The sequence below is a fragment of the Electrophorus electricus genome, chromosome 7 (genome assembly GCF_013358815.1).
Source record: "Electrophorus electricus isolate fEleEle1 chromosome 7, fEleEle1.pri, whole genome shotgun sequence".
In the NCBI taxonomy this organism is placed as follows: domain Eukaryota; kingdom Metazoa; phylum Chordata; class Actinopteri; order Gymnotiformes; family Gymnotidae; genus Electrophorus; species Electrophorus electricus.
This window is the reverse complement of record NC_049541.1, coordinates 14,126,990-14,147,258: the sequence shown is the minus strand read 5'-3', so window position 1 is coordinate 14,147,258 and position 20,269 is coordinate 14,126,990. Positions and strand designations below refer to the sequence as shown.

General features: G+C 42.7%; 2 protein-coding genes across 6 annotated transcripts; one reads left to right on the top strand and one right to left on the bottom strand.

The window, feature by feature from the left end:
- Positions 1-385: 385 nt before the first annotated feature.
- tbc1d30 (TBC1 domain family, member 30) lies at positions 386-13,699 on the bottom strand. 5 transcript variants are annotated; one of them, XR_004776341.1, is made up of 14 exons: positions 12,824-13,696; positions 12,195-12,359; positions 7,879-7,940; positions 7,665-7,730; positions 6,409-6,534; positions 5,652-5,837; positions 5,395-5,563; positions 4,867-5,035; positions 4,568-4,673; positions 4,203-4,309; positions 3,573-3,715; positions 2,899-3,105; positions 744-1,866; positions 386-650 (listed from the first exon to the last, which is right to left on the bottom strand). XR_004776341.1 is itself a non-coding variant. In XM_035528620.1 (14 exons), exons 1-13 carry the CDS (start codon positions 13,494-13,496, stop codon positions 965-967), a joined length of 3,081 nt encoding a protein of 1,026 aa, XP_035384513.1. In that variant the 5' UTR covers positions 13,497-13,696; the 3' UTR covers positions 386-650; positions 932-964. The 5 variants fall into 5 exon arrangements, 4 of the variants coding, with proteins under 4 accessions (XP_035384513.1, XP_035384514.1, XP_035384512.1 ...); XM_035528620.1 differs by having other exon boundaries at positions 932-1,866; XM_035528621.1 differs by having other exon boundaries at positions 386-1,866; positions 3,573-3,712; positions 12,824-13,699.
- A 243-nt stretch (positions 13,700-13,942) lies between these two features.
- On the top strand, positions 13,943-19,788 carry gnsa (glucosamine (N-acetyl)-6-sulfatase a). The gene is made up of 14 exons (XM_027015846.2): positions 13,943-14,246; positions 14,332-14,391; positions 14,762-14,968; positions 15,324-15,389; positions 16,150-16,248; positions 16,400-16,567; positions 16,658-16,740; positions 16,832-16,950; positions 17,052-17,155; positions 17,250-17,351; positions 17,534-17,644; positions 18,111-18,221; positions 18,330-18,490; positions 18,614-19,788. The coding sequence occupies exons 1-14, from the start codon at positions 14,088-14,090 to the stop codon at positions 18,687-18,689; spliced, it is 1,626 nt and encodes a 541-aa protein (XP_026871647.2). The 5' UTR covers positions 13,943-14,087; the 3' UTR covers positions 18,690-19,788.
- The last annotated feature ends 481 nt before the right edge of the window (positions 19,789-20,269 follow it).

The window sequence follows — 20,269 nt, the reverse complement described above, 5'->3', positions numbered from 1 at the left end:
ACACTTTGCTATAATCACTGTAGGAAGTGTTATATATATATATATATATATATATATATAAAATACTGTGGTGGAAAAGAACTCTCAAGTCTTCTTATTCATGCTTGATTTTTATTGACTGTGAAGATGTGATCTAATTCTCCAAAAGAACCAAAACGAACAGAGAAAGGAAATATTCCATGGTACATTTTTAGAATATTTATGCATTACATTTCTCTGATTCAAAACCAATCAGTGAGCTTGAAAGGTTTAAACCTAAAGAATTTAAATGAAGGGCAGAGGTTTAAAGGTAATAACTGAACCAGTAAATAGGAATGAGACATAATGAAAAAGCAAAAGCAAACAACAGCAAAAAGGCAAACAAACGTGACGGGGCCTCTTTGGCAAATCCATGAAATTTACACAAAAAAAAAGTCAAGCGAATTGGGTATCAGTAATACTCTTTGGGCAACTCATACTTGTGTCTTCAGTCTTCCGTTCATAATTGAGGCGTTTACCAGTCAAAACAAGATGTATGTGGAGTCAGACAAACCTCTTTGCTCTGGGACACATGCATCCAGTGTGTTTATGGTAAGATCCAATGGCTTTAAGATGCAGCAAAAACATTTAAAGCACTCCTCTCTCTCATTCTCCTGCAATGATGAATAATACTAGAGAGAAAAGATGCAGGAAAGAATTTAGTATAAATTCAAAAAAAATAATAATAATAAAGAAAAAATTATATATATAATTTCTCAACACACCTAAAGGTAAACTTTACCAGCCAGGAAATGCAGTCATTTATATATACACACGCGTGTATTTTATATCACCAGTGTACGACTACAACCCAATGGCATCTGTGATGTACACTCTTGTAACTTATGCCTGTAACACCTGAAAGAGTTTCCATTAGAATGTGCCCAAGTTCTGACAAAGAGTAAGTGCATACCCACGAAAGTTCACAAAATGTCAACGCCACTCGTCATCGCCTCCTGGTGGCTGCAGAAGTGCCAGCTCCCAGGCGGTTCACAGTTTTGCTCATGTGTGGAAAGTGCACGGTCGGGGTCCTGGACGTGGGGCCATAGAGGCCCAGGTTCCTGGCTGCCAAGGACTTGCGGGGTGCCTTCATGCAGGGGAAGGGTGAGAAGATTTGCTGCGCTTTGGGGGCCAGCTCCAGGGCGGAGTCCACAACAGGACTCCGCCCCAAAGAGCCGGCCCTGCTCTCGGAGCTGGAGGAGTCAGTGCGGTGGGTGCAGCAGGGCACCATCAGGGCCGGCGGTGATGGCTGTGGCTCCGACTGTGGGATTGGCGAGGTCGACCCCGGCTCAGATGAGGCAGAAGAAGGGGCTTGCTCGGACGACTCCAGCTCTAGCGTAGACAGACGCTCTTCCGTCTCCTTTATTTCGCCCTCTTCCTCACAACCACTGTCCTGCAGGGGGAAGTCCGAGTCTCTCACTTCCACAATCACCTGCGCAGACTCGTCCGTCTTCTCCCGCTCACCTTCCTCCTGTTCCACGTGCTGCTCCTTCACATCCTCCTGAGTCTTTTCATCCCCAGCTAACGGCAGTTTGGGTTCCGAGCTGTCGTCGTCCTCCGGTGACAGCGAATCATCAAAGCCCAGCTGGGCCCGTGCCCGGGCCAGATTCCTGCGATGGGCGCGGACGTGGGCACGCCAGGGGGACTGGAGCCTGGCCCGAGCACCCTGTTCCAGGCTGGGGGTGGACTGGGATTGAGGCAGGGGGCCAGCGTGTCCTCTGGGCCCATAGAGAATACCATTTCTGGAGGCACGCTGGGCAGGTTGAGGCTTTCTCCCTAGTAGAAGGTGGTTGACCACAGGAGAAGAATGGACCTGGGATGTGAGGACACTGGTGGCTGGACATTTGTCTAGAAAAAAAATAATAATAAGAAATCGAAATATACACTGATGATGAGGAGCGGCATAGCAGTTTTACTAACTCAAGACATACAATCCATTGCCGTCGCAATGCCTTAAATCAACAAAAGTCAGATCATTTGCACAGAGAGGCACATGGCCGACCATGATTTACAGAAAAAAGGAATTTCAAAATACAATCTTTAGTGACTTCTCTTCTTAAAATAAATTCTCTCCCCAAAATAAAAAGACCAGAAACAGCCACAGCATGAAGCACTGATGCAGCGAGATCAAGAGAGAAGACTGCCTTCACCTAAAGAACATCCATCAACCCAAAGCCCAGCAAAATCATGATTAGTGAATTACTACAGGAGGCCCGACACCCAAACCCTAAGTGGTCAGTACCAGTTCCATGGCTTGTCTCTTTACTGGCCTGATGAGGGCTAACAGGCTCAGCTTCCACTGGCATTTCTGAGGAGACACGCGAACAGGTGACAAAACATGAGCCTAAAGCAGGGATCCCAAACAGAGTCAACCCTTTTACTGAGGTGGGCAGAAAGTGTTCAGTCTTGCTAAAACCTGAAACACTGGTAAATGGGTCTGTCTTATGCAGCCCAATTTCTGGTCATATCTAACCTTAAGAGAAACACTCTGGTTAAAAGGTTAAAGGTAGTTGTGACAGATTCCTTCAAAAGTTTAAACTGAGGCCCAAAAAAAATGTATTGAGCATTGTTTTAAATTCCATCGCTAATACACACACACACACACACACACACACACACACACACACACACACACATATATATATATAAATAAATAAAATGTGCATTGATTTATTTAATTAATTAATTTTTACATATTACATAAGCATTCACCAAGCCAAAAATTCCTCATATGCGTAACATACTTGACAAAACCCTGATCCTGCTTACCAGACGGTAATATGAGGGTATTACAAGGGCACTATGAATGCTGACTAAGGCCTCACGTATGCCAAGCGAGAGAGCGCAGGGCTGAGGTCCCGCAGCGCAGCACCTCCTGACCTGTGCGGATGTAGAGCAGGCCGGCCTGCTGCTGCTGGCGTCTCTTGATGCGCGAGTACTGCTTGGTGAGCGCCCTGATGTCCGTGCTCATGCGCTCCAGCATCATGCTGTTGATGGCAGCCTGGTGCTCGGCGCGGCCGGCGCCCACTGCCCCGGGGCTCAGCTCTGCCATGTTGCTGGAGGGGGAGGGGGGTTCACCTCGCTGCTCTGGAGGGCGGGGGGGTGGACGAGGCAAAAGGGGCAGTGTCAGTGGCACCGGATAAAGGGAGACACATTAAGCACTGGAAACATTTCAGGCAGCAGTACTGACGGGGTAAAAATATGGTCTCCACTGACAGCCCGGACAAAAAGAAACACATGCACACACAAGCCTGCACAAAGACCCACAGTCTGCACAAAGACCCACAGTCTTTGGAGACTTCCTCAGATCACCAGGACTCAGATGCCATGTTCTCCCTGCTTGCACCTCAAAAAAATGCAGTGTCATGGTAATTATCGCTTTTGTTTGATAAACGTATCCCTCCGTCTCCTGTTCTGCAGGAAGTGGATTAGAGAACAGGAAAGGGGAGGGGCACTTAATGCAGTAGGCTGCTAGAATACACCAAGAATTACACGTCCACGCCTGCTTTCAGCAAAACATTGGAGAGAGAGCATCAATAGGTTTGCAGTTTTACCTTTTAAGTGCTTTTGGTATCTCTGGATCTCAGGAGCCAGAAGGCCCCCCAATGGTCCCAGGCATCCCAGAGCAGTGATGACAGAGTCCTCATCATCCATATCACCGTCATCATCACTCTCCCATCCATACAGGCCCTGGCTACTATCAGGAAAAGTTCCAAAGTTTACAGAGGAAGGGATCAAAATCATCACAGTGATATCATCGGGGAATGATGGACATCGACTGTTTATTGGTGGCCATTTTATTAAAAATGCTTACTGTAAGAATACAATTCTTATTATTAGTATAAAAATCACTCTGTTCATCTAGAACAAAGACAGTGATCACATTTGTTGAAAATGAGTGTGTTCTACAGAACTAACTGTCCTCTGACATCAAGTAGTACTTCATGTCTTCATGATTTCCCTTGTATCTGTAGAACCTACGATAACCGGTAGCAGCTGGATAATTTAACTGCTTCCAACCAACTCTATTCCTTATCATCCCTATGACCTTCTCTCTCACACACACACACACACACACACAACAAAACAGTCAGCTCTACTGCCAACTTCCTGCTCTGTGATAAGGCTACAATGCTGGTGAGTAAAGTGGTGTAATGTTAGCATGCTTTCTCATTCTTCCACACCTGCCATTAGCCTTGACAGGAGCTGGGAAGGGTGTGATGTTGTAGGTGTACTTCTCCCTCAGCTCAGTCAGCTGGGGCAACGGGAAGACAGCCATGGAGTAGACAGTCTGTTAGAGCACGCACACACGCACACACAGATCAGATATCAGTATTAAAGCAAACCTATATTTTTATGATATGCATTTAATGCAAAACTACCATTACTCTATTGCATTCACTTTCCATGGAGCGCGCAATTTTATCCGTGGCAGAGCTTTGACACCACCATGTCCTTCCTTCCCATAAACAGCGCATCTTGGATGTACTACAATCTAATGCACTTGCCCTGTCTTCCATGCATCACAGTCAGGCTGTTTGTCCCTCACCTGCATCAGCTCGTTGGAGTCAATCAGGTTGTGCTCCAGCATCTCCTGAGTCAGGCAGCCCATAGTGCTGTAGAACTCATCTGCAGTTTGGCACTCCTCAATCCTCCTAGGAGGGAAAACAACATTTTGCATTATATATATATATATAAAATCTATCTCTCACAACAGCTCAGCTGTAATGCATATATTCTATTAGTACTGCAGAAGAAAGGGAGTGTCCAATCACTGGCATATAGATTTGATGTGTACCGTGCTGTGAACATAACCAGGTTTTTAAAAGCAGCTGCTGGCTAACTCACTCTCCCAGTTTGGCCCAGATGGCCAGCGCCACCCGCAGCAGCACTTCGGAACCCTCGAAGAAGACAGAATCCCAGATCTTCAGCACAGTATGGTGAGGAAGGCAGGTGGCGAACATGGTGAGGAACCACTGCATGGTGAAAACGTTGGTGAGCGGAGGCTCGTAGCTGCCTGGAACAACACCAGCATGACTGTAAACGATACGGAGAGCTACAGCAGACAGACATGGAGATTTTGGTAGATAAACCCCAACGGAATGTGCGTTCTTTGTGGGCTGAAGCATTTCTTTTTTATATATGTGAAATTAGTAAAGCTTGGCTAAACTGGCTTCACCGAATACTTTAATGTATTTGCACAAATATCATAAGGTGGTAAAAGAAATGGGACACCATTATTTTACCAAGATTGTCAATTTTTTACTTTACTCTACAATTTTGTTCCAACATACTGAGAAAAGTGGAGAGAGAGAGCATTAGTTACCCATAAGGGGCTACAATCAGTGGTAAGAGCATGGCGGGGTAGCCACTCACCTCCACCCGCCCGATTGGCTACTTTCTGTAGGTGGTGGAGGTGCTGAGAGAGTTCTGGAAGTTTCAGCCTCAGCAGGTCCCTGAAGGCGGCCATGTCCACGGACAGAGCCCGCAGGTTGTTGGCAAAGTAGCTGTCGGGGAGCACCTTATCGATCAGATAAATCATCACCTGTAGAGGGCGCAACAAACAACATTCCAATCAGGTCAAAGGGAAGAACGAGTCCGAGGGATGGAGGCAACCGGATGGAGTCACTGACCTTTAAAGCGTCCCCCTCGTTGCCCTCTGTGACCTCTAGGATAAGGGCGGCCAGCACATTGAATCCCTGGCAGTAACCCACGGCCTTGTTCCAGCGCGCGTAGGCTAGCAGTACCCGCTTTAGCACCACGCGGTCCTGCTCTGCCTCCTGGCCACAGTAGGAACTGCAGCCTGTCCTGTGCAGGTCCTGTAGGAGACAACAGCAATAGCGATCGTTAGCGCCATGCACAGCAGGATTGTTTTTGTGCCTAGGCGGAAGGCTGAGACAACACAAAAGGTGCACGGGCTTCGGAAGTAACAATGTAAAAGGGAAATTTAGCAGTGGGGGGGGAGGATGCAGCTCCAGGGAGTGAGTGTGTTTGAGAGGAGAACGGACTTTGCCCTCCTATGAACCGTAAGCTGGAGATGAATCATTTGCCTACAGCAGTGGGAGGAGAGCCCATGCGCTGCCTGTTCCATTACGCGTTTTAAGATGCCACACTGCCCACAGCAAACATCCTGCTGCACCAGACGTCTAATCATACTGATTCCACTTTACACCATCAAATGTCTCAGACAGCAAGACACCAGCTCTCTGCTTTCAGCATTGTGTGTCCAACTCACAATCTAATATTTACATGTAATGCCATGTCAGCCCATTCTGACTGCTTGGGCTGCTGGGCAGAAAAGTATGACTTGACAAATGATTCATGTTTAAACCAAGAGCTAGAGAAGTGCCTTTATAGTTTATAAGCAGGGCAAGAAAACATGAGAAATACCTTAACAATTTGGATCCCAAGAGAGTCATCATCTGGATTGCTGCGGTCATTGAAAGTAAATCTCATGGTTTTCTCCCAGTCTATGGAGATGCTATGGAGGTACTGATCAGCTAGTGTCAACCACACCTAACGCAGAACAAACCAAACTATTTAGAAATAATATTTACCCACATCATACTGAAGCAGTATAGCATGTTACTATACACATACACACAACACCGTCTAATACGCAGAGGCAAGTGGACAGTAAAACAAATGTAATTGTTTTGGCTTTCTACTAAAAAACATTGGATTTGGAATGAAAGTGTAGAAAGTCAACTTCATTTTAGAGGATATTTACAGCTATACTGGGTGAAACACAGGAATCACAACCTTTTTACACAAAGACCTATATCTTAAAGATCAACATAAAGTTTTAATAAAATGACCAGGTTTGCTGCTTGTAAATCCTTTGCTGTTCATGACTGCCTGAAGCCTATAATCCATAAACATTAGTAGAAGATGGTCATCTTCTCCAGAGAAGCTCTGCCAGATCTGCATTGCAGATATTTTCAGTTTTCACTCATTTTGGGGTCTTTCTCATCCAGTGATGTTTTTGCTACAGAAAATCCTTGATGAATGAGGTTCACCTGGGGTGACTGACTTTCTCAGTTAGGAGCATTCCTCTGTTTGGCCCTGAAAAACTCCATACCCATTTTAGTAGTATCTATTCAGTCATTGTTCTTTTGCAAAGGAAAATTTGTAGTCCATTGATTTTTGGGAAATTTGGTTGAATCCGAGATATCTCCATTAATTTCAGGATTCATTATACAGCTGTACAAGAAGAGCCACATCAATAAAGGCATATGAGTCAGTTCCACTGGCAACCACACACCCATGCCAAGTGTGGCTGTATACTTTAGGTCATTATTGTTTTCTATTCTCGAGGCTTATCAGTTGTTTGCACTTCATGGTAAACCCTCATGCTGAGTCCTGCTTTTCAACATGGCAGTGTTTGACATATCTATGTCTACATCCTGGACTGTTTCTCACTAAAGTGCAGGCTTTTGGTCTTCACGGTGAGGGGCAACAGCAGCAGATTCCAGATGCAAATGCCACATCTAGAATCAACTCTAGAGCATTTGTTAGCCCTTTTCTACAAGAACCAGTGATGAAACAACATGGAATCAGCCAACTGTACAAACTCTCATGACCCCCCCCCCCCCCCCCTTGAGGAAGAGGGGGGGCAAAATTAGAGTATGTGGTTGTTGACATACCTTCCTTCTCCACTCTTTGGGGATGCCTGTCGGGAGTCTGGCCACTGCCTTTAAGGCATCATACCACTACAGGATACACATTAGTGAATGCTCCATCCCAAAGCACAAGACAATACAAAAACAAACCTTTGACTCCATGTGTACTATGTCTTAAAAAGAAATGTAGGAGCAGGGATAACAAATACAGCCCGAGTCATAGCAGACAAATGCTTACCTGTTGAAATCCATTTTTGCCCAGTGATGGTTCTAGAGTGAATTTCAACCTAGTATCCACACCTACAAAAGAAAGGGAAAAAACAGTGGCCATACTGTAAAGGTGTATTCAAAGGGAGTGGACAAAATGCGGGAAAATATCTAATGGAAGTAAGTGGTATGCTTTACAAGTGGCTAAATTGCAATTCAAAAGTAATATACATCCACACTTTCAATTTATGATGATGCATGTATGTTTCACTAAAATAGCTGTGTTTATAAAGCTACAAAAAGCTAATAAGAAGTCCATTACAGAAATGAATAAGCAACTGAATGTGTCATGAGATGTGCTGTAGACTATATTTAATTACATATTTAAGACAAGAAAAGCTGTCTCAGGAGTGAATAACAACTGTGAGAAGTTAAGAATATGCCTTAAAAATGACAAGAACGCCGTCCCCTGTAACCTACATTTACATACAATCTAAGCATAGTTGTGGGACAGCCCAGAACTATTAATAGAATAAAAACGTCAAAAATCGATTGTTAAATTGTTCTACTGTATACTGCCAAGATGGCCTAGAGATTATGTGGAAGTGATCCTTTACAGACTACAAATCCAAACATTACCTTCGTTTCCATTATTTTGTTTTATACTTGTACTTGCGTTAACTGTGCGAATGCAGTTAACGCTTCATGCTTGCCTGCGTGTATTCAGGCGCGATTGTAAGTCGTTCTCACATACTCCCTATACCTTACACTACAGTTTGCGTTTAGGACCGGACGTCCTTTTGCAATGGAATTTAAAGCTAAATCGAGAAGGACGGGAAGGAAACCTCATCATTGCATGAAGTGACAAGTTGCCTCATTTTCACCATAAACTTTCTTTTCGAAGACGGAAACCAAGTTGCTCGACGTTTTAGTATCCTCGTCCATGTGTAATGTCACTGCTACCAGACGAAGGCATAACCGAACTGCAGATGCACAAATCTTTTTTTTTTTTAAACAAACAAACACAGTTTTGTAACTGCAGTTGTAAACATCATTTTTAGCGACCGAAGCCGTAGTATTTGAAATAAACCTATAGAGGATCTCGCTGTCGCTGTCCGGAGCGCTGTGGTGCTGATTATCCACTTCCGCCTTTCGTTAAGAAACGACTGCAATATTTTGAGCATTAAATACTAATAATCTGTTGTATATTTAGTCAAACTGGCATAAATGAGAAACCTTAATACACAGAACGCAAAAGGAAAGAAACTTACTTTAATCAATTCTATTAAACCTAAACCTACCAGCAGCCATTGCGCCTCTTCACAAAACGGCAGGCTAACAATCAGTGGAACAGGAAGAACAAACACTAAGCCACATCTGCTAAACATATTCTAATTTATTTGTCCCAGATACTCTCAAATTACGAAGAGAAACCAGTGTCCGTCATAGCATCCAGCTATAGGTTACGGGTAACACACCAGAGTACAACAGACATTTCTGCATTTACACTAAGCCTACTCTCAGCCCTAGTTACAAAGGATCAACTGTCACGATTATTACCTCTGGAACCTCCTACTTTCCACCCTTAGAAAACCTTAAACGAGAAGCATTTAAGAAAGGAAAACACTACAAATATACATACATACATACATACATACATACATGCATGCATGCATGCAGCAGAGGTGGGTGTAATAAACATAAAATGGTAACGTGAAACCATATCAGGCTATGTAATACATCTAAACGTATCTGATTTAAGGCAGAAAAAACTACTGGGAATACCCCAGTCTATAGGACATCTTACCATTTCAGAAATAGTTTACTTGACTTAACATTGACATTAAAGTAACAGACAAATGTAAGTGAAAATGTAATTTAAAAGTATATAGTTCCAGATTTGTCCAGAACAAAGGTCACCTGGTTCCAGAGTACACAACAAGCGAGGGGCTCTGCGGGAGATACCATTGCGTTTCTTGAGGACATTACTGATGATATTACCGACTCCTCCAGCACTCTGGCGTTTTAAACAAATCTTAGACCTTTTAGAGGAGCCCAACTTGTCCTTCTTCATTTGGAGAGGAATAAATCAATACTCGCAAAAAATGATGTACGTTCTTTATCCACCTTAAAACCTTTGCACTCTCCTTTCTCCAACCTCTTTTGATTCTTGTTGCGCATTTAAAAAATGTCTGAAATGTTTATATTTGTAGACATATACATATTGCTATGATAAGCTATTTAAAAAAATCTAAACGTCCTCTACGTAAGGAAAAATGGCGATCTAATCAATACATCTCACGGTGATGTCTCCGGTAATAAAATCCGTCCGCTGCACCGTTTGCTCATATATTCAACGCGTAATTTATCCTCCATCAATTATCAGATACATCAGAATGTAAAAGGTTAGAATGTATCGTAAATTGATTCGAATTTAAATTAAAATAGGGCTTCCGCTTTCTAAAGGAGCTTGCGTGATGCGAGGAGAAAAGGTGCATCTGCAGCGCGCATTCCGCGGTGATGAACCATGTTGCACACCCACATACGCGTCACACAAGGAGCACGTGGGAGCAGGCGGTGCAGAAAGGCCCACAGATGCAACGGGAGGGAGCGACGCGAAAGAGACCAATAAAAACGGGTGTACACACATGCAAATACCGTGGGCATTTGATGAGTAACCCAAAGCATGAGACTGTAGTGGCACACGTAACTAAGCTTAGCTTTGATTAAACGTTTGCTTAATAATAGTGGACTTAGATACAAATAGGGGTCCAAAGTTATGAAGAATTTCAATTTAAGTAAACATTAGGCTAAGCCATACAAACAAACTCGGTTTGTAAATTAAGTAGGCTGGTTGATGCAATCATTTTGCATCATGCCTAAAAACGTGATTACAGATAAAATACAAAATACAGCTATCGTGCTATCATGTTACACCCCCACCCTTTTATTGCAACTAGCCATACTGCATCTCATAGAGAAAAGAAAAAACAAAAAAAAACAAAAACGAACTGCAGACATAGAAAATGCATGTTCATCACCACCACTGAGGTACACCACCACTGTACCTCAAGATAGCACAGCTGCAAAATCCTGACAATACATAGCTTACCTATAGGGGAAAATCAGACTCTGTGGTTTACAAAAGTGTCACAGACAAAAATAATTTTAAGAAAATTTCTTCTTTTAAATAATCTCTTGTATATTCAAATTCTGTGCATTTCATGTCAAAATACGGAAAAGAACAGTGATCTGGGCTCATCACATTTCATAGCATGAAACCACTAAACTATACTGTCATGGTATGAAACTTCAACAAATGATTATTTCACAAAGAAAGCTGCACATTATGCAACCCAATCAATGATGCTGCCATCTGTAGGCTGCCATCCATTCAGTGATGAGAATACAAACAGAACAAAAATCATACAGAGCTCGACATTTTTCAAACATACTGTACCTGCTTATTAGTGGTTGTGCTGCATGTGGATAAAATGGAGAAGAAAGCAATTAAACAGATTTCTGCTTCATGTACCTGGAACTCTGATTTTTGTGTCCCAATATGAGAAATGACAGACACATTAAGTATTTGTAAAGCGGTGATAGTTTCCACCTACATTAAAGGAACAATAAGTAATTAAGCAAGTAATTTTTCCAATAATAATTCTTCACATTATGAAACCACCATTATAGTCACACCTAGTGGCCTGGATGTTTCAGAGATTCTGTATTAAATCTATTTTAAACATGGCAGCCTCCATATAGGGCACCCACTCTATGAAGCATAAAATAGTTAATTTGAGGTCTACAAAGCAATTTGTTTCTCTCATGTGAACTGCATTTGACATAAAATCTAAAAATAGTAATTTCATAAATTGTTTGCTACTTTTTGGTGTTAAAAATGCCTTCCTTTAAGTAATTTCCCACTGACTCTTGAACACGTCTTTTTTTTTCTACATTTATCTATTCTCAATCAAATGTGAGACAAACTGACAGCAGGCAACATCCTCATTATAGTTATTCAGCCATGACAGTCATTTAGTTTTAAAGCCAAGAGAAAAACAAACTGGCAATCAGCTGGCAAATTAATTTTGACAAACGTCACCAGAGATATTTTGTCTGCAGGAAATTAGTTTGATATGTACTTTAAGCTCAGGAGCCCCAAATCTACCACCGTCTTTTTTTCCAAAGCAAACCAACATGCAAAAAATAAAAACACTCTACAACATGCTTAAAAGAAGACATACACACTTCACACTTTAGACACGAACAGCATAAAATCATGCATCCCAGTCAATCTCTTGAGCACAGGAAATGGATGAAATAAGAAAAATGATTAAGGATTACTTCTTTTTTGGGAGACAGCTTGCAGGCAGGCAGTGACTATGTCACATTTCTTTTGCTGTTTGTGATGGAGTCGGTCCTTCCTCTTCACCTGCCGTACCAGTTTAGCAGACTGAATCCCAATCCGGTACTTCACTTCCTGAATAATCCACTTCAGTTCCTCTGGATCTGAAGAGGAATATCACGCAAAACCTGATCTGATACCTGGTTTGCACTCTCTCAAGTAACAGCGTTGGGCATAGATCAAGGCAATTTAAATGATGCCTAAACAAAGTAGCTTGCGTTATAGGTCAATATCAATTTTAGCTGTCTGAAACAAACAAATGAATAGTCAAGTCAAAAATGCATCTATGCAAACTATGTAAAAAAAATTAAAGTCACTGTAGTAAAAGGTAAAATTACAATGTCCAGTATCTGTTCATTCCAAATCTTGCGAGGCACCTGTTTTTATTTTTTGTAAGTATATCCATTCGTAAAAGTAGTGATCCACAGTGAACCTAGCTTTAAAATGTTTTAAAACACCTTTCAAAAGGGAGAACTTGACTTTCTTTAACGGCCATTATTAATGTGTGTTATGATGCATTATATAAGCATGACTTTCTTCTCTGAGAAAACGCTAAAAGGGCGCTGACCTTTTTGCGCGAGGTACTTCATCTGATGTCTCCTGGTGTGCTTCTCTTGAAGCTCTTGTAGGAAATTTGACACGGTATTACTCCTCCCAAGAAACGCGTCTGAGCTGGACGTTTCGGTGGAACTATCCAGGCTATCCGCACTTACGCGGTTGGTACTTGCATAGGTATCATAAAGTTCCACTAGAAGACGGTCCACAATCGATGCGCGACACGTAGCTCTCGTTTCGTCGTCGTCCGACCGTTCGCTACGTCCGCGCGAGCCCGGCTCCACGCCAGCAGCGTTGGCTGCTCCATTAGACCTCTGAGAGCACTTGGATGATACGGTGTTTAGTGTTGGTGCCCCATACGCGCACTGTAGGCCTACGTCTGGCACAGTGGCAGTAATTGCATTGTTTTTAGAAACCCATTTGTGGAGTGCCGAGAAACCCTCAATGAAGGACGCACCTGAGTTCACGAAAACTCCGCTCTCCTCCTCAGAACAGATGTCACCGTCGCATATGTCAACTTCTTTCAGGTCGAGCTCACTAACCTCCACACTAGACATTTTTGCGAAATGTCCAGAAAACTGTTTTACGCGTTTTGCATTGCCAGCTCGAGCATAATCATTTGCGAGCACGTATGTAACGACAATATATTTTTTTAAAGAAACAAGGAACTGAAGTTCCGGGTGCATTCCATTCCTTAAGCTGGGTTGAACTGTGCCTTCCCAGGCTCTCCTTTCCTTCCTGCAAGCGTCCGAGTGTTGATTGCGCGCCCCTGCAGGAGTGAATAGTACAGCCCATTTCCAAACTTTTTTAGGAGTTCCACAGCAACAGGTGTTGGGTAGTAATTCGCACAGGTGAAATCAGCGCCATAGGTTTATGCGCTCTATGTATTTTTATTCAAACCCAGTTAACATAAACCGGTATTAAAATAAATCAATCGTCAAGTACAGTTAACGGTACTCCTAAATACAGCCTTCTTACAGAATGCAAATCAATTTAATTTATCGTAATTTGGTTAGCTACGTTACTTTGATTAGCTATATGTTTTATTAAGAGATAAAGACGTTTTAAAAAACCCTAAAAGCTAGGCTATAAATGAATTACATGCAAAGTAGCCGTCAGATGACCGGGACTTCCGGTCCTACGCAGCACATGACATGGAAACAGGAAAGTACTAGGCTTCAGCGAAGAAGCATATTTTTCTTAATACAATTTCACGCTTTCTTTAGTCCAAAACGTCCGTCCTAGTAAATCTGCGTGCTTTGAATCTACCGATAAATATGGCCTCCTTTCGATTACGTCCCCGGGCAATGTTTCATTTTGCTCTTATCTGCGTCATTTTGCTACTGAGTAACCTGCCTGTTATGGCCAACATGTACCACAGACCGAACATTGTTTTGATATTGACCGATGATTTGGACGTCTCGATTGGTGGTATGGTAAGTTTGCTATAGTTGTCCTTCGCTCATTGCCTGTGTTCAGTTCTTGGTTTGTGTGATTCTTGATGGGTTTCCTATCCCATAGATTCCCTTAAACAAAACGAGAAAGCTGATTGGTGATGCTGGAATAACGTTTCCAAATACGGTACGTAGAACTGTTGAAACTGTATTTTGCGTGTTATAGAGTACAATTAATTATATACAGAAAAAAAATGTTTGTGGGTCGTTGACAATGTAAAGAATAATAATGTGAATTTTTGTTCACACCTAGTTAATATCTCCACTTCAGTAATGGAAAGCTTCTCGAAATCCTATATAATTCGTTTTCAGCTTGTTTGTGTGCAACGATTTGATAGGCTGTTCCCTGTTTCTATAACTCTGTTTATATTCCAACTCTAAATAATTCTCATTTCAGTTCTAGATATTAATGCAAAATCATTCAGATAGCTTCTGGACCAATTTTTGAACAATACCAAATGTGAATGCCTACACTCACCCCTTCTTTTATCCTTAAGTTTGTTGCCAGTCCACTGTGCTGCCCCAGCAGAGCGAGCATCTTGACAGGCAAATACCCACACAACCACCATGTGATCAACAATACGCTGGAGGGTAACTGCAGCAGTCAGTCTTGGCAGAAGACTCAGGAGCCTGCCACATTCCCGGCCCTTCTGCAGAAATATGGATACTACCAGACGTTTTTTGCTGGGAAGTATCTGAATGAGGTATGGGAATCTTTAGTATTTCTGCTTTTGACTGCCTGTTTATGCAGGCCAGGTTTATCTGAATGGTTACAGGTGATTGCTGTTTTTTCTACATCATGCAGCATTGGCTGCTTAGAGATACTATGATGTCCTTTTGGCGCAGTCACAAACAATGCATATTATGCAAATATATTACACATGTAAATATGGCATATGTTAATATGTATGCAAGGAATAACAGTACATTTTGGTGGATAATTATCCATATAGTGATTTTTGTAGGATCTTATGTAATGTAACTTCATAGGGTTAATGCACTGCTCCACTAAGCTGATCTGAGCTCTGTCTGACTGTCCCCCCACCGTCTCGGCTTTAGTACGGTAACAAAGAGGCTGGAGGGGTGGATCATGTGCCCTCAGGTTGGGACTACTGGTTTGCGCTGGTAAGGATCATGGTTCCATCACACACCCACTAACCAGCATTTCTTTTTGTTTGGGCAGGCTTATCCCAAAATAGCTGTCATTGAACATGTACCAGCTTCTTCATTGTTCTAGCGTACTTTTAAATCCATCAATCTGTCTTTTTACATGAGGGCTTCTCTGCAAGCCCTGTTTAAAAGTCTGCACATGTGCTGTATTTTTAGTATAGTGTATCTGTTTTGGACTTTGTTTATTTATGGGCTTATGAATGCAGTAGCTCTGACTTTGACAGGCATGGGAGAGGCTGGTGATTTAAGTACAGACTGCATGACTTGGAGAACATGACAGACTCCTCAGTCTTTGCCCTCTGCCCTGAGAAAATGTAATCACGGGCAGTCAGGAAAGGAGGACAGCACATTTATTATGTTTATTTAGATCCTTGCATAAATAAATGCTGTTCAAGCCAAAAATTTCCAGTCAACTGGATGAAGGAGAAGAAGCAAGGGATCTTGGTTGCCATTTGAAGACGTGGAGTTGTGCTGACTGTAGGCTTTGTTTTTTAGGGGCTGCTCAGTGGTTATTGACTTCCTGCCTTTGGGAACATATTGTAGATTTTTGCAAAAAAAAAATGCTTAGAATTTCTGTTTAAAGAAGTGGAAACAAACCAAAGGAGGTGGGGTTGAGGTGCTTTATCATTGTGCCTGGAGCGTCATCGTGATTATTCCAAGGGCTACATTGTGCTGTGTCTCATACCAGTTCTGTCTTCTTTACTGCCTTCCACAGGAGAAAAACTCAAAGTATTACAACTACACATTGTCTGTAAATGGCAAAGCACAGAGGCATGGGCAGAACTATAGTGAGGACTATCTGACTGATGTCTTGGTGAGAGCCGGTCCTCAAGAATACCAAACCTGGACCACATAATTAAGGACTCAACGATTAAACCAGTGTGGCTGGGGAGAAAAGTGCATGAAGTTAAATACAAATGTTGTATTGTTCAGACAGTCATATTCCATACTTCGCCCTGTCCTAGGCCAACATCTCAATAGAGTTCCTCCAGTACAAGTCTAACTACAGGCCATTCTTCATGATGGTGTCCACACCTGCCCCTCACTCTCCCTGGACAGCTGCCCCTCAGTATGAGGGCCAGTTTCCCAATGTCAAAGCCCCAAGAGATCCCAGTTTTAACATCCATGGCAAGGTACCTAACTGTCTCTGTGTTTCAGATGGACTTGTTGAACAGTTTTCTTCTTCTTCACAGTGTCTTAAATACATCCATCTCCTCTATTAGGACAAACACTGGCTAATCCGACAAGCCAAAACTCCAATGGCAAACTCCTCTGTGGAATTCCTTGACAATGCTTACAGAAAAAGGTGAATGTCAACATCTGTTGCCTTTTACCTGACAAGTTGAGACATTGCCTTGACTTGAGTAGTTTCTGATGTAGGTTCGGTGTTCCAACAGGTGGCGCACTCTCCTGTCCGTGGATGACCTGGTGGAGAAGGTAGTGAAGAAACTGGAGGTTCGGGGAGAGCTGGCGAACACCTACGTCATTTTCACATCGGACAACGGCTACCACACCGGTACACCCAGAGCCAAAATCCGGACTCGCAAGTACAACTGATTCATCCAGCCCTGTTCTACCTCATCTGTCTATAATGTAGTTCTTTGCTCACACTTGCAGGCCAGTTCTCTCTCCCTCTGGACAAGAGGCAGCTTTATGAGTTTGACATCAGGGTTCCTCTGTTAGTACGAGGGCCCAACATCAAGCCCAACCAGACCAGCCCGGTAAGACAGACAAGCTTTGAGGTATTCCAGTCAGTATCATTCCTGTCACAGGATCTTCTACATTCACTTAATGGCCCTTTGAATTTTCCCCCAGTTACTTGTGGCTAATATAGATTTAGGTCCAACTATCCTGGACATGGCAGGGTACAATGCCAATAAGACACAGATGGATGGGATGTCCTTTCTTCCAATTATGGTATGTAGCAGAAGAAAAGGGGAAAAATACAATAAATAAACAAGAAGACCTTTGGGTTTTCACTTTATTAGGTCAGTTTGCATAGCCTTCTGGAATGTTGCTAGCTTTATGTTGATGGCCTTTCCCCTGAGTGGTAAAGGAAGGCTGTAAGCCATCTCCAGGTGTCTGCTTGTGTGTCTCAGATAGGGAAGGGCAATAGCAGCACATGGAGGACAGATGTCCTGGTGGAATATGAGGGAGAAGGACACAATGTCTCTGACCCAGCTTGCCCCATCCTGGGTCCAGGTGTCTCGGTAGGGTGTGTGTGTGTGTGTGTGTGTGTGTGTGTGTGTGTGTGTGTGTGTGTGTGTGTGTGTGTGTGTGTGTGTGTGTGTGTGTGTGTGTGTGTGTGTGTGTGTGTGTGTGTGTGTGTGTGTGTGTGTGTGTGTGTGTGTGTGTGTGTGTCTACACATGCACACTTGCATCTTCAAACTTGCTGAACAAATAGGCAGAGGAAATCCTAATGCACTCTTCACATTCTCTACTCTGACCACCACCTTCACCTTGGTAAACATTTGTGGTTCCCAGATGTAAAATGGTTTTAAACACATTTGTTCCTTTTGTTTAAGCTAAAAACAAAGTTTAAATGTGGAATGGAGTGTGATGTAAGGTATTTATTGTCATAATGTACTGGAGCAATGTGTGTCCACACAGAATTATTCTCCATGGGATCATTTTATTTTATCCTAAATCTTTTATAATCTCTGTCTTTCTCTCAAGGAGTGTTTTCCTGACTGTGTGTGTGAGGATTCATATAACAATACCTATGCCTGTGTTCGCACACTGTCCCAGGCAGCCAACTTGCAGTATTGTGAGTTTGACGATAATGAGGTGAACCAAAATCAGCACATTAACAAATCAAGGCTCCATCTTCAGACAAAAAAACAACAACACTGTTCTCAGCTAATCGCCCCTACACCCCACCTCTCCCACCTGCAGGTGTTTGTTGAGGTCTACAACCTGACAGCAGACCCCTTCCAACTAACTAATATCGCCAAGACCATCGACCAGGAGGTCCTGGAGAGGATGAACCACCGTCTGATGATGCTGCAGTCCTGCTCGGGACAGTCATGTCGAACTCCAGGGGTCTATGACTCACGGTAGGCATGTTATCACTTGTCCATGACACTCTGTACTTCGTGCCAAACCAGACCCACACGTGCATTTAATTTGCACATAAGTAAATTCACCTGCTTTTCACTTGCTGGTCTCCCTTCTGCCAGGTTCAAGTTCCAGCCTCGTCTGATGTTTGACAACCTCAGCCCACACAGGAGCAGATGGAGACAGATGCTGAAGTGAAGACATGGGGGGGAGTGGAAACCCTAAAGACCCCTCTACACCCACCACCTTCATGACCTGCTCAACCCTACTCCCTATCTCACCTCCCCAAAGATGTGCCTGTCTTTCTGCGTGCTTTCTCAGATGGGTGAGGTCATTGAAGGCTCATTAATGATGGGGGCAGTGGAACACTGCCACCCGGCCTACTGGAAACATGCTTGGACTTGGATGCCGTGACTGAATGTTTTTACTTGGTGGCTTTCAACCACTTTTGCCTATGGATGGTGGTGGTAACATCCTGAGACCCTGCTGTTTTTATCATGGATTACCTTTAAAAAAAGTGAGCAGGCAAGGGAAACTACACTTTTCTAAGTAGTTACACTGCAGTCTTCAGAACATGTTAACGTTGCTAGTCTGAGAAAAAGCCTTCTAACCAAGGACCAGTGTTCTCTCTTCAAACTGAGCTCTAGAGATTAAAACCAGGCCCACAATTTGAAACCACACCTCTTCACAGGGGGTGTCCATATTTTACAAATTCACTGTAAAAATTGCATACAGTGGTAGGATGTGGGATCAAAAGGTGTGGATCTGAGCAAAAATCATTAGGCCAAGAAATAAACCAATGTGTTCGCCACTTCATTTTTGCACCTAGTGTGAAATAATGTGAACTACTTTCTATTACAAAATTGTCTATTTTACTATGAGGATGGTGTAGAGGATGTGAGGATATGTTGCTTTGCTTATTAAAGTTACTAAAACAAAACAAGTGGCAAACACCAACCTGATACTTTTTTCCACTTTGGACCGCTAAACTCTGGAAAATCCGTTATGTTCAACCTGTGATTAGCAATATCGATGTACTCTTGGTTTAAACCGTTCGTAATGGACATTATCATGTTCTCATTGCCTTTGGTTGTGTGCAGTTGTAACTGTTTAGTAAATACTTAGTGTAAAAAATGCAAATCGCAGGAGTCAATGTGATGTTTCTTTCTACTGAGGTTTATTCCGTGATAAAAATGACATCATTTTAGCATTTGTGAGTGTGTTCTTGTGTGCCCCCCTGTAGTTCATGTACATATTTATAGATTGTGTTTGGTCAATAAAAACTATTGTAAACTCAGGGTGGTTTATAAGGCTTGGTAAAATCACTTATTTAAATTGGTGCTTTATTTAGAATACAGGGTGTTAGAAAGTGTTCACTTTAGAGCATGAATTTTCTATTTGATTAATTCCCACTTCATCTAAGGTGTGTTAATCTTTGAATCTTAAAATGTGAGCATGGTCTCAAGTAGCTTAGTAAATTGAAGTACATCCTTAATCAATGCTGCGTTAAATGTCATTAAATAAAACTATCAGAGAAGTGCTCCTTTACTTTCTGCTTAAAACTCCCACATATAGTGCATAAACATGGGTCCAGTTTGCAAAGGACAATGAGTGCTAAAAGCAACTAGCGAGGAATGATGAAACCCAAATCACTTACACCAAGTCAACACAGGGTATAAATATTGAAGTTTCTCACAAGCCCAAAGCACATTTATAAAATGCCAAGAAGCTCTCATCTCCAGGCCAGGCTCTCCCTTACTTTTGGGCAGCTGCCTCCC

What these genes read in the sequence shown, in the direction of transcription:
- tbc1d30 (XM_035528619.1), bottom strand. Translation starts at nt 13,496, where the DNA reads ATGCACCCGGAACTTCAGTTCCTTGTTTCTTTAAAAAAATATATTGTC. An exon ending in GAAGTACCTCGCGCAAAAAG is followed by an intron (nt 12,360 to 12,823) that starts GTCAGCGCCCTT and finishes ATTCCTCTTCAG; the next exon opens with ATCCAGAGGAACTGAAGTGG. An exon ending in GCAAAAATGGATTTCAACAG is followed by an intron (nt 7,731 to 7,878) that starts GTAAGCATTTGT and finishes TGTATCCTGTAG; the next exon opens with TGGTATGATGCCTTAAAGGC.
- gnsa (XM_027015846.2), top strand. Translation starts at nt 14,088, where the DNA reads ATGGCCTCCTTTCGATTACGTCCCCGGGCAATGTTTCATTTTGCTCTT. An exon ending in GGGACTACTGGTTTGCGCTG is followed by an intron (nt 15,390 to 16,149) that starts GTAAGGATCATG and finishes TGCCTTCCACAG; the next exon opens with GAGAAAAACTCAAAGTATTA. An exon ending in GTGAGTTTGACGATAATGAG is followed by an intron (nt 18,222 to 18,329) that starts GTGAACCAAAAT and finishes TCCCACCTGCAG; the next exon opens with GTGTTTGTTGAGGTCTACAA.